This window comes from Microtus pennsylvanicus, chromosome 7, assembly GCF_037038515.1.
Source record: "Microtus pennsylvanicus isolate mMicPen1 chromosome 7, mMicPen1.hap1, whole genome shotgun sequence".
NCBI lineage: Eukaryota > Metazoa > Chordata > Mammalia > Rodentia > Cricetidae > Microtus > Microtus pennsylvanicus.
In genome coordinates this window covers 78,326,575-78,340,256 of record NC_134585.1, presented here as the reverse complement: position 1 = coordinate 78,340,256, position 13,682 = coordinate 78,326,575, and the positions used below count along the sequence as shown (strand labels likewise).

Here is a 13,682-nt window from a genome sequence, read left to right as displayed (position 1 = left end):
TAATGGCTTGCTCACCATGACTTGTTCAGCCTTCTTTTTTATAGAACCCAGGACCACCAGTCCAGGGTGTTCCCATCCACAATGGGCTGAACCCTCAGCTACCAATCACTAATGAAGAAAATTCCCTATACACTTGCCTGCCTACAACCCAATCAAATGGAAACCTTTTCTCAATCTGTGGACTGCCTATCGTCACTCCTAACACCATCCTCATCACCATATGAACCTCTTTATCGCTCATTCTGCTTTAGACACACTGTACAATCCCCTCATCTACCTCTGCCTTTCTCTTGCTTACTTCAGTCCCACAACTTTCTATTCCTTGGGCATGCTAAGCAATTTGCCCTCTGGAGAAACATAACTCATTGAACTATGTGAAATGTTGGAATATGGGGCCATAAGTATCTTTTGTGCATAGCACTAAAGGGCAGAATTAGAACTGCTGGGTCAAATCCATATAAAATTATTCTGACTGCACAGAACATCACAGGATTACCATCTAGCCAGAAGCTATCTGGTAAAGAACAAGGGCATACCAGTCCTCCCCATAAGTCCCCAAATGGACCTGTCAGTCAGCAGGTTGGGAAAATACCCCTTGGGAAAAGCTATTTGTTCTAGAGATTTTAGATACAATATAAAACTTTCCTAGAATATAGATTGGTACAATGATCTCTTTGGCCAATGCTTGCTCACAGCTGTTGAGAGTGCTGCAGTAATTTACTCTGCAATCAAACTCTACCTATCTTCTCCACTGGGCAGGATTAGAGGTGTGTACTGACACGGTCAGTAGTACAGATCTGTTCTTCGTGAAAGGTACGCACATACTCAGCTGTCCCTGGTGACAGGGTATAAAGATTAAAAGAATTTTTACAGCAGTTCAGCTGGTTTCAAGTTCTGGGCCTATCCAGTTATTAGTATGTAGCTTACGATATATTACTTATTTGGTTGTTAGTATACAACTTAGACTATATTACTTAACTTGCATGTTTCTTCATCTATAAATTAAGAGATTTAAAATGAAGATACTTTCCACTGGAAATGTTAAGAGGAATTAATATACTGTTACACATGAACAAAACACCTGCAATAGGACATAGACAAAAACAAGGGCTCGTAAATGTCAGCATGTTTCCACCACCACGGTTTAATACAGAAAAGGAAGAAGTCCCAAGGAAGGGTGCCTTGTCAAACATTTTAAAGAGCACGCAACAGTTCTTAGAAATTCAAAACTCTTCACATTTAAGTATTTACAGCAGTACAATAAAGGGTGAATTTATCACGTCCCACAAGCTGACCAAGCACCTTCTAATGGCCAGCACCTTGTCAAATCATTAAAGAGAGCAGCAGAAGAGTGGGACACAAAACCATGCAGTGCACCAGGCAGCTAGAGCAACTCCAAAAGTAACAACTTTCAAACTCTTAAATATGGTTTGCTTAACTGTTCAAACAACTATGACAGAGCTGTGTCAAAAATTATTCCAGAAAGGGGCAGGGGTAGAAAAGTGGAGAAACAGCTGTCAGTAATGTGCTTGCAAAGCCAACAAGAGAACCTAAGGTTAGCACTCACATTTAAAAAGACGGAAACAAAAGCAGGTAAAAGAGCCTATGCCTGTAATCCAGGAGCGGCAGAGACAAGAGAATCCCTGGAGCTCCCTGACAACCAGCCTAGCCAAATCCATGCACTCCACATTTGGTGAAAGACCTAGTCTCAAAAAATAAGATGTTAAAGTGGCTGAGTATCAGTTGTTGACCTCTGGCCTTCACAAGCACACACAATCATCTTTTGTCATGTATTGGGAGAACTTTGGTAACAGAGAGAAAATCTGCTTTTAAAAAAAGCAAGAAAGAAAAAACTATTAATAAAATTTCTGGATAAAGAAATTTTTAAATCCCTAAGAAATTAGCAATTTCATTTCCAAAGACAGAACAATTTTCTTTCATCTGATTGCAAGTAGAAAATAATGAACCACTTTAAGATGGAGAAATCGTAGTGTATCACTTGTAATTAAACCTGAAAAAGGAAAACAGCTGGAACTTGGCCCATCTGATTGACAAAGATCAAAGTCTGCTGAGACTCACAGGGATGGGGAAACAGCCAGGCTCATATCACAGGTATGAGTCTCTACAGAGACATTTTGCAATACCAACCAAAATTACAAATGTATTCAAGCATTTAACTTGCTGTTCCATTTCTAGGAATTCTTCTAACAAATATAATGGTGTGTCTGTGTGCGCACTTTCATGCAAAAATTATACCTGTGTCAGTAAATACAAAAGACTTAGGACAAACCTAAGAGTCCAATGATATAAACTGCTAACACAAATTATGACATATCCAAACACAGGGGTTTTTAAAAAAAAAAAAAAGATATGTTAACTGATTTTAAAAGAAAAAAAGAGACTGCCAAAATTTTCTTTATTGTAATATTAATTCTTGTTTTATGAAAAGGATATGTGCTTAGTTATGTGATGTGCACATTATCTCCAGAAATATAATACAAGAAATTACTAAAACTGAAAGTTTCAGAAAGAAATGAGTAACAGGGCAAAAACATTCCCATCTTTAAATTCTAATCTATATGAATGTTTTTCTGAAGAAAACGTTTATAGCAGTAAAGGGCAAAAGATTAAGCAAGATTTCTTAAATACCAAGTTTGACTAAGTTTGTAGGTTCTCAACTTTTTTCTCTTTTCACTTTTTTTTTTACTTTCTTTCCTGTTAATGCTCAATATTCAGTTTATGACCCTGTGTTTATTTAAGCCCCCCTGGGCCATGTGCTGCCACTAGGTAGCCCTCAGTGAGCACTAAAAGCCTAAATGCCAACAAACAGGGTGAACTCTGTCCCAGTAACTGACAGATAGATAAATAGATAGCAACATATCTATGGGCAATAAAAGAAACTAGAGTATCTGTTGAAAGTATAGATTACTCCACTTACTCAACACGAAAGGTGAAGAAGAAAGGGCAATGTGAATACTAAAACCGACTGGACAGATGGCTCAGCAGTTAAGAACATTGCTGCTCTAGCAGAGGACCTAGGTTTGACTCCTAGAACCTACGTGATGACTTACAACAGACCCTAACTCCAGTGCCAGTGGGGAACTCAGTTCTTTCTTCTGGCTTCTGTGACACCTGCAGTCCACTTACATCATGCTCACAAAACACTCATACACATAAAGTAAAAATAAATGCATCTTTAAGGGGGAAAAAAAAGAAAGTCCACTTAAACAGTGTGTACTGCTTTGTCTATTTCATTTATTACCTAAAGAAACACTCTGATTTTCTCTCTTCGTGTAGAAATCAAACCGCCTTCTCAGTGTGGCTGGGCGGTGCTCTGTATCTGAAGCAGCTGAGGATCAATGAAGTGACTGCCCTTTAGTTACTCAATTAACGTTTCCCTTCCATTTCCCCTAGTCATTTACTTCCGCACACAAACACTGCTATTTCGCATGACAGTGTATCACTTTGTCAAGTTCTTCCACCCCATACTCAATCTCTGTTCCACCTCAGGAACTGAAATAAGGGCCTAGGGTCTCACTTGCCAAAACTGAAGCACAAGAAATAATCCCCTTGAAGAAGCCAAAGAAACAGGCTCCTTTTTGTCAAAAACAGTATTAGCATCTAGGTTAATGAATCTTATCAAGATTTCTCCGCCATTCAGTCAGAACTGGGAGAAAGGCTATGACTCAACTTGAGGAAATGGGAACGCAGGCAAGAAGGACTACACGTAGGATGTTAGAAACAAAGGCAGCAGGCTGACCGCATGCTCACATGCACCTGGCCCACAACCAAAAAAGGTCTCAGAACTAACCAAAAAAGCCACAGGCTTCAGTCAGCCCTCTTCATTTACATGAGCAATACTAACTCTTAAGTAATGAAATCCTTTTCTTCTCTTCTCTACTTAAGTTTAAAGCCCTACAGTATTGTTTCTTCCAGGAGACAAGAGTCCTTCTTACCCATAAAATTCTCTTCTTAAAAATAACTTCCCTAAAAATACTAAAAAAATCAGTGTTTGGTAAAAAGTAAATAAGCTTAAAATTCTTTAAAATTACTCATTTGTAATAAAATACATTGATTTTATTGCTTTACAATAGAAAAGCATTTTCAGAATTATCTAAAGGTGGTTGCACATTTGTAACCACAAAGAGAAAACCACATCAGACAAGTCAGGATTCTGAGTCCCTCCCCCCACCTACCCCCTCTCAAAAAAAAAAAGCAATATTTAAAAGCAGAGAGTGAATATACATATGAAATATACATTATGTACTTATATAAACTAAATTAACATTGTAACTGGACATCGTGAGTCAACAGCTTTAAACTAACAATGAACCCGTTTATTCAAAGTAAGATAGTTCTCTTCCTTTCTTTAAACTGGTCTGAACTGGTTTGAGCCGGTCTGAACCGGTCTGAACAGTTCAAGACCGACAAACATGACACACGCGACAAAACTACACATGCGGCAAACATGACACACATGAAAAGCGCAACGTGCGTTGCCGATTCGACACGCGTGTCAGATGACATGACACGCGTGTCCGAAACAGCACATGTGGCCAAAACGACATGCACCTCAGCCATCACGTGTGTCAAATGTGGCTAGCGTGACGGATACGACATGCGTGTCGCATTCGACCGGCGAGCCGAATGTGGCATACGAGGCTGAAACGACACGCGCATCGGAATCGGCACGTGTGCAGCATCTGGAATGCGTGCATGCCCCAACACGCATGCTGCATGTCATATCCGCCACCCGTGCTGCATCTGGCGCATGTGTAGGCTCGACCACGCCTGTTGTGCTTTTCATGCACGTCGCATTTGTCACGTGTGTCATGTTTGTTCATCTAAATCTGGCTTAAGGGGCCTGCAGGGTGTTTCAGCCTGTTATCCAGGAGAGCAACTGCAGCTGGCCTGTCTGGGAAGCGTTCCCTGCATTCACGGCTTAGCTGGGAGTCAAGCCACGACAGTGTACTGAAAAATGGCAGAAAAAGTGGAGGTATTCAAATTCCATCCCTTGAGGACCATTTCAATTAATGCCTTTTTTAAAGTAAATCCCTCCAAATACAAAAGATTTACACACACTAAACCTGAAAAACACTGGCCAACATGTTTGTCATTTCATGAGATAGGTGTAACAGACTATCCGGTACTGCAGGGTGGTGCTTAGTTCTTTACCATATTAATTCTGTACTCCTCAGAACTTCGTATCTTCCTCAGTGGCTTCTAGGAGGAATGTCCATGACTTCCAAGTATATGAATTCCCAGCCAAGTGTTTCACAACTGTCTTTCTGTATTCTGTGATATCTCCCCAAACTGGGTTCCATACTTGAGAAAATGGTCTATTTCTTAAACTTTTTAACTCGAAATGAAACTGTCTGAACTTAAAACAATTTCTTCTCCTCTAACCCTTGAGAATCAATGGAATATTTTTTTTTTTAAATCTAACCTCATTCTAAACTCCTAAAGCAACTTCTAAAACATGTGTAATGGAGAACTGGGCGATCACCAGAGAAATCCAAATTCTAGTAATGAAGACTCTCTGGGGTCACACAGCAGATAACGACACAGCAGGTACTGCAACTTTGAGATCCTAAATCGAAAAAAACACTTATATCTAAAAGGTCCTTATAACGCCACCAAGAAGAAAAAAAAAAACAGCTTGCCAAAATATAGCCTTGAATTGTGCAACTAGTCTCCTATTTCTTCTTATAAAATATACTGGCAAAGACCAACGAACCCACAGTGCTCCAGAGAAACCCATCCATCCCCACATTCCATGGCTTCAGGGCTATTCCCATAAACACAGGGTCATGAAAAGCGGCCTGCAAACTCCAGCAGCAACACTCCAGTTAAAGAGAAAACTGAAGACAATGGCATGAACGTGCTGTTCTCACAGTCTGAGCATCCTTTAGAAAAGTCAGCAGGCACTGCCCAGCCTACCTTAGAAACCTACCAACAAAATACTGCACAATACAGATGATGAACCAAGAAATGTGAAGTTTAGTTTGGATTCTTTATGAACCAGTTCAGCATATTAATACACTAAACACTAATATAACAAAATTTCGGAGAAATAGAATGTTCGAGTCCTTGCCAGTGGCTTACTTACCTCAAAGTTAACTTAATACCCCAAAGTTTCAGTGTTCTAAGAAATGGAAATGGCCCTTTAGTTTAACACATCCTATCCCAAGAAAAACTATGTACTTCTGAATTCTAAAAATAAAGATGTACAAGCGTCTGGGTTTCTTTTTTTTTTTCCATTTTCAATTATAACATACCTTAAGTAAAAATATTAATTAACAACATAATATTAACTGCCATATTCCCTAAAACTGAGGGATTTGTTTCACACTCCTAAATAACTTTCATTTTTATTACACATTATTACAAAAGACATGAACTGAGAGATTTTAATGTATCAAACTTTGCTAAAATTTTCATATGCATCATTACATAAAAGAATCACTAAATTACATATCTTAAGGCACACTGTCAGGTTTTAACTGCTTCTTAATACTACTAATTAAAGAACACGGTGATCACAAAAAAATCCTGCAATTCTACATAAAAAAGCAGAATAAATGTAATCAGAGGGGTAATTAAAATAAGTAAGGCATTTGTAGCATTAATAATCTTAACACAATATAAATGTTATTAGGCACAAATTTTTCATTAGACATTATTATTGGGCATGTTTAAAATAAATCATACAAGGGGTTAAAAATAACTACACTAAAAGGCCAAGAGCCTTGCAGCCAAGTTGAGCCAACATTCCCTTCTCTCCTCCCCTCCCCTCCCAATCCTGTCCAGTCCAGAATGAATTGCATGCCCCACTGCACAGGCCCAAAAAGGTCACAGGAGATGGCAGACACTTTTGTAAGAGAACAGAAATAACTCAGCAGCTTTGTTATCGTGGTCGCTTTTAATCAGTGTGTTCAAAAATCCTTTAATTAGCACTCTGTCTACACAGGGAAAGCATTTCTGGGCCAGGGAAAGGCATGTATGCATGTATATATGCAGTGTTCCCTTGTATCGGCATCGCAACATTGAGCTAGCACCTCACTATCTGCCAGGGAACTGAAGCACATAAAAGTCTGTGATGTTGGCACAACACAACAGATATGTATGTTTTACATCCTTAATACCAAACAACAAAGCAATGATTGAGATTGCTTCATTTAGGTAAGATTTCTGGCCCTTTTCTCAGCAAAGCTTGAAATACTAAGGGTGGTGAGACGGCTGAGCAGGCAAAAGGTCCCTGAGCTCAGTCCCAGGAAGTCCCAGGTGGAAGGAGAGAAGAGACTCCTGCAAGTTGTCCTCTGACTTTACCCTGTACCACAGCATGCTCCAGCACAAGTACTCGCATGCATGCACATGCACGCACACACAAGTAAACAATAAGTACTGGAAGAAGCTTTTAAACAACAATTTCTTTAGTAAATTAAAATAGGAAACGAAAAGTTAATATTAAAAAAGTTACGATAAAACCGTAATATTTCACCCTCATCACAGATCTTCAGTACAGAAGTACTACCTCACATGACTAAACTAAATCCTAACGCAACACTTTCACATGGAAACTGCACATTTAAAATGAAACACAAAGTCTTAGAATATTATTTAAATACGCTTTCCTGAAAAATACAATTAACCTAAAATCTAAAAAAATATTTGCAACAGTTAAAAATAAGCTATTTGCTGCCAAGAAATAATAGAACTCCATTATTTAAAAGGAGATTTGTAATATCTTAATAAGCAGGAGGCATAAACTTTACTTAAATAAAAGGAGGAGAAGAAGAAAAAACAAAGAAACAAAGGAAAGGAGGAAAGGAGAGAGGGAGGAAGGGAGGAAGGGAGGGAGGGGGAAAGGAAGAAAAGAAGGCAAGGAGGGATGTAGGGTGAAAAGGAGATGGAGAGAATGTGATTCTAAGGAAACTTAGAGAGGAAAGCAGGTATGGGAACTATATATAATATGCTAATATTTTAACAAATAAAGTTCATATTCAGAAGACTATGTAACAAGTAGAAGGCTGGGAAGATGGCTCACTGGGTAAAAATGCTTGCTGTGCAGGCCTCTGACACCCGTATTTAAAAGGCTGTGTCAGTGGGCAGACAGGCAATCCCAAGAAAGCTCACTGACCAACCAGTCTAATGGTGAACTTACGGTTCAGGGATTCCCTGTCTCACAGCAGTAAGGCAAACAGTGATGGAGGCAGACACCCAACTTCCTGTCTGACCTGTCCATGAGTGTGCACACCAACATACTCACATACGTACAAATACACAGACACACACACACACACACACACACCACACAAAGGAAGTTATGCAAATAAATAATAATAAAATTCCCTTTTGGTGAGTGAAACTGTGCTTGACACAGTCTCAATACATAGAAGTCTTAATTATTCCTTTTTCAGAATCATCAAGACATTCTAAGGTCAGACAACTCTACTCTCAGAACTCAGGAGTTAGAGTTCAGTGTATCACTATGAGTTCAAAGCAAGCCTGCTCTACACAGCAAGTTCCAGGCCATCCAGAGCTACAGTGAGTCTCAACTATTTTCTCCCATGACTCATTCCTTTTCTTTCTCCCTCTCACCATCTCTCTCTCTCTCTCTCTCTCTCTCTCTCTCTCTCTCTCTCTCTCTCTCTCACACACACACACACACACACACACACACACACACTGCATTCAGCTAAATCCCAATGGGGTAAAAAGTCAAATCCCAACTAGTCATAGGATGACAGTCTAGCGGGAGATCCACACCCTTCACTCTCTCCACAGATCTGAGTGGCTTTTTTCCATCTTACTCATGACTATTGCCTCCACCAGAATATGGGGTGAGGAAACAATACCAAATCCAGTCATGACAGTGTTGGGAACTGAAAGGAGCCACTGAAATTTGATAGTACAATGCCACACAGTATTTTTGAAGAAACTAAAGCCCAGAGAATTTCCCAAACTAGGAGCAATTCAAAATCTTAGCATTAGCTCCTAGGTTAGAGGTTTTCTATTTTGGTTTTTTTAATATCGGAGGAAGTGAAAACAAGTTGAACAGAAATAAAATTGTCTTTGTTAAGTACCTTCCCTCGTCATCTTTATTAGATAGGCAAACTTGATAAGAGGAAACAAAGATCCCACATGTGTAGAAAGTGTAGTACAAGTCAACAGAGACTTGAGTAGCACAGTCCTGAGGGTCCCAGGACCAAACAGTGGATGAATGGAGTAACATCTGAAAAGGGTGCTTACACTAGAGATTGTCAGGGGCATGTTGAAATCCTTGCCACCTTGAAGACGGAAGCCCCAAGGGGCTGGGCCGACCAACGACACATTGTAGTTGCTCATGGTTCCAAGGTTCGATGTGGAGTTTCAGAAAAAATGCAAGAAACTACAAAAGAAAGTTAGATGGTTAGTAAAAATGTTTATTAGAAACAGAATTACATATATCAATGCATGTCTATCAAGCCAACAAAACTATTCAGTATTTTGGGTTGGGATAAAAGGACATACAGATTATATCTAGCAAACTCTTGATTAATCTCAGCTGAGGAAAAGGAATCCATGAGCTAATCAACATTTATTTAATGCTCATGCCAACTCCCCGTCAGAAAGTACTCTTAGACATCTGTCCAGGTTTACAAATTGCAAAAACCAAACTATACGAACTTCAATACCTTATTGGTGGAATTATATACCCAGACAGAATGTGATTTTACTTTGACTATAACTCAGTGTGACTGTCCTGCTGCATCCTGCGCACCCTTTTTTTTTTTTTTTTTGGTTTTTTGAGACAGGGTTTCTCTGTGGTTTTGGAGCCTATCCTGGAACTAGCTCTTGTAGACCAGGATGGTCTCGAACTCACAGAGATCCGCCTGCCTCTGCCTCCCGAGTGCTGGGATTAAAGGCGTGCGCCACCACCGCCCGGCTTTGCGCACCCTTCTTTACTGTCATCAGCAGGAACACTTTGGATCTCACTCACTTCAGTCATGTGACCACATCACAGAACTGCAGGTCTGTTGGCTCTGTTTGTGTCTTCTAAATAATTAAGTATTCAAAGATGAGATGAGCCCAAACTATTCTAATTAAGGACGGTAACTCATAGCCTCTTCTACAGGAATATAGTAGTTCCCACAGTCAAGGGAATTTCAAGTGTTGCTTTACTCTCAGTGGGTTCAGATATCTACTTGTGCTTCTGAATTTAGTATGCTGGGACAGAAGTTTCAGTGAGTTTTAAAAGTAGAAAAGTATATTAAGGCAGGAAACATAAGGCGGCTGATGTTAACGGTTCAGATTTTCTAAGGAAGAATGATGCTTGTCTTAAACTGGGGGTTTTGTGTTGTTGTTCTTTGTTGATTTGTTTGTTTCTGGGGTGAGAATTGAACCTAAGGCCTTATTGTCTTTTTATACAAGCAATGCTAGGCTATATTCTAGCACAAGTAGTATTTTAGTCTAAATCTTTGTTTTCTTTTATACTCATATCATCCAGCAGAGAGTAAGTCTCCTGAGCCAGTAAATGAGGCTATACTAACCATAACTGAAATACAAGGTTAACCTTAATGAAACCAAATTGGAGCCTTTGAAAATTACCATGATACTGTCCTTTTTCCCCCTGTCTTGTTGTAGTGAGGCTCATAATGACTCCAGGGTAGATCTTTCAAAATTTACTTAAGAGTGTCCTATTAATAATTGAAGGCATTGGGAAGAATGAAGGTAGTTTCCTCCTTAAAAAGAATATTAAAGACATACAGTTCTTCCATTTAAAAAGTATGGTAGTATAATTTCATAACTTTAAAGGCACTTGTCAAAACAAAGCTTTAAGGGATGGAAATATAGCTCAATGGTAGAGTTTGTCAAGCATCTGTGAGAGCTTAGGACCAATTCCCAGTGCAAAAACAAACAAGCAAACAAAAATATATTTCTGACTTCCATAGAAAATCTGTCCTGTTATATCAACCACCTTCATATACTATGTTTTAAATCCACTCAGACGTCTAGCCATCATATCAAGTCCAGCAGCAGATGTGCCCCTGAGCAGAAGGCAAACAAATTCCTTCTTCTCAAAAGGGTAAAAATCTAGTTTCTAAAGGAAAGTGACTTGAGGGACAATGTGCACTGTGAAGCTTTTCAGATGGAGAGGTAGTGCTGAACTACTACAGAGTGCCATTACTTTAGCACAGACACTCTCTGAGGGAAGCAAGGAGCTGGAGGAAGCTCGGCATAGCCTTCACATTCTTCCCTTGGCTCAGGTAAAGATTAAAAAAAGACAGTAAGCAATGGCCATACCCAAAGGGGGTCAGAAGTCAAACCGTTAAACTGCAGGTGAAAAACGAATGGGAGGGAATTAATAACATGCCACACAAGATCGCTTTTCCCTTAGAAAAAGATCTCTGCAGGAACAGTGGAGAAAGACCAGCAGAGGCAGTCTTGATAATGACATGCAGTACAAATAAATCTGTAAGCCAACCGATACTTCACAGGCCACTGTCCTTTTTTAATCTTTAACTATGTCAAGGGAAGAACGTGAAAGTTATACTAAACTTCCTCCCGGTTCCACGCTTCCCTAGGAGAGAATGTATTTTATGTATGTATCAACTGGCATCCATGTACCTTCCCTTTTCTTAGGGACTCCCTTCCCGATTTCTCCCATTTGTTATTAAATTTTCTAGCACTGGCCTGGTCAGCCACACCATAAAACCGGTTGTCTTTTTCTCTAACTTCCCCTTCTGCAAGCTTCACTTGGAATTCATTTGTCTTTAAATACTCTGATCCTTAAGCAATGACAATATTTTTATTGGCCTTTTCCAAGTCTCCCCCATGTGGTAATTAGAGCCCAAACCCTAAACCCTAAAATACCAACAGAACAGGCAGGAAATAACAGCTTATTCTGCTTTCAAACAAGTAAAAATGTTGGAATTTCTGCGGAGTTCTGGGGGGGGGGGGTTGGGGGGGACTATCTAAATTATTCTTCCATCTAGAGCTAGTGAGGGAGGCTGGAGGTGGTTTCCCCACACTTCTAAGTTCGCTTCCTTGGTGAGCGAAAAGGGGGAGAGACCCACCCCTAGGGACAAGCCCTTCATTTAAAGAAGACCGTCTAGAGATTCTTTCTCCCCTGCTGAGATAGAATTGTGAGAGGGTTGAAGAACTCAGGCGCAAGAGGAAAGCGGACGAGACATTTCCCAGCTGAGGTTCACGCCTAGCCCTGTTGGCCAAATAAGGTTCCCCAGCCAGCAGTTTCCGTGGCAGGCGGGTTCAGACGTCCTCGGGTCAAGGAGGAGGACCTGGGATAGGATCCGGAGATCACACCCTAGACCTGCCCTGCCCAGCCCAGCCACGAATTTTCTTTCCAAGTTCTGCCCAGTCCAGACGCCCTTCCTTTTTCCACTCATTGTCAAACGCAGCAGAAGCGCCGTCCGGCAAAAGCCCCAACAAAGTAAACCGGTTTCAAAACCCCGGCGATCACGACCAATTTGCCAGATGGGCTTTATTTCTGGGCGCAACGACTTTGCCCCCAGCAGGTTACACAATGGCAAAAATTGAACGGAGGGGAAAGAAGCGCTTCTCCGTCGCCTGGAATCCAGCAAACAAAACAGCGCCGCTCTCCCGTACAGGCGCACCTTCTCCGCACGCCCGAGCGTCCCGGGGGGCCGAGGTGCTGCCCGTCGCCGCCTGCCCGCGATCACGGCGGGCGCCCCCTGGCGCGCCCGGCTCTCCCGAGCGCCAGTCCCCGACAGCCCCGACTGCGGGGCTCCATCCCGCCCGCCGCGCGCCCGCTCCCGCGCCGCCCTCCCTGCCCGGGGGACCTCTGCCACCTCCGCCACCGCGCGCACCCAGAGCACCTGAGGAGCCGCGGCTCCCCGGGGGGACGCGCGCCCGATCCTCCTCCAGCCCCGCGGTCCCCGGCGCGCAACACCCCGCCACCTCCTTCGCCTCCTCTCCCCCGGAGCGGATCACGACGCGCTCCTCCGCCGCCCGCCGCCGCTCACCTCCGGACCCGCGCGGCGCAGCCTCCGCCTCCGATCAGCGCTGACAAGTGGCTCCCGGTGCCTGTGCGCTGTCCCCTCTCAGGCCGGCGGGGAACTTCCGCCTCCGCGCTCGCCCCGCCTCGCCCCGAGGCTGGCCACGCCCCCCCTCGCCTGGCCACACCCCGAAGCCGGGCTGGGCGGGGCCGCGCCTAGCAGGGTTCTGAAGGCGGCGGCTTCTCCAGGCAGGGTTCCGGGACTTGCTGGGGCTGGCTGCTGCGGCCTCAAAACAATTCCCCTGTGGAGTTTCGGTGGGTGTAGTCTCCGGGGATTTCGAATGGTACCTGGCAGAGAGCTAGGCTTCCGCTTTTCTGTTTTGTGTCTGAGCGCTTTTCACTCTGCAGAAACTTGAATTGACCCGCAGTTGGTCTGGCTAAAAATAGAAAGGGGCTTTGGCTGAATCTCTCGCGACGCAAGTTCAGCGACTACCGCCTGGTTTCGTGAAAGACGTCTGTGTACTCTGAGAAGTGCAAACTCTGAAGTTCGCTTGTCAGCAAGGTGAAAATCGCTAACCCTAATAGGCAGAAGTTAAATCTGTCGTCGCGCTAGAAGACAGCCATAGAAAGCAGAGGCCAAAAGTGATTCAGGCACTATATCCTCGACTTCTTTTTCTAAGTTCAAATCAAAAACACATTTACCTACTTCTGTAAAGTTGTTTGG

The 13,682-nt window shown here is 42.3% G+C and overlaps 1 protein-coding gene across 13 annotated transcripts in view; it reads right to left on the bottom strand.

Annotated features, from left to right (window-relative positions):
• Nucleotides 1-13,369, bottom strand: part of Pdlim5 (PDZ and LIM domain 5) — a 163,642-nt gene extending 150,273 nt beyond the window's left edge. For 3 of the 13 annotated variants that reach the window (XM_075981218.1, XM_075981219.1, XM_075981221.1), the window contains exons 1-2: nucleotides 12,987-13,124; nucleotides 9,253-9,391 (exon numbers count right to left, since the gene is read on the bottom strand). In XM_075981218.1, coding sequence (XP_075837333.1) covers nucleotides 9,253-9,348 — 96 coding nt within the window. In that variant the 5' untranslated portion in view covers nucleotides 9,349-9,391; nucleotides 12,987-13,124. Of the gene's footprint in view, nucleotides 1-9,252; nucleotides 9,392-12,986 lie in introns of all 13 variants that reach the window. The other 10 variants (XM_075981222.1, XM_075981206.1, XM_075981210.1 and 7 more) reach the window with 10 other exon arrangements.
• Nucleotides 13,370-13,682: the final 313 nt, after the last annotated feature.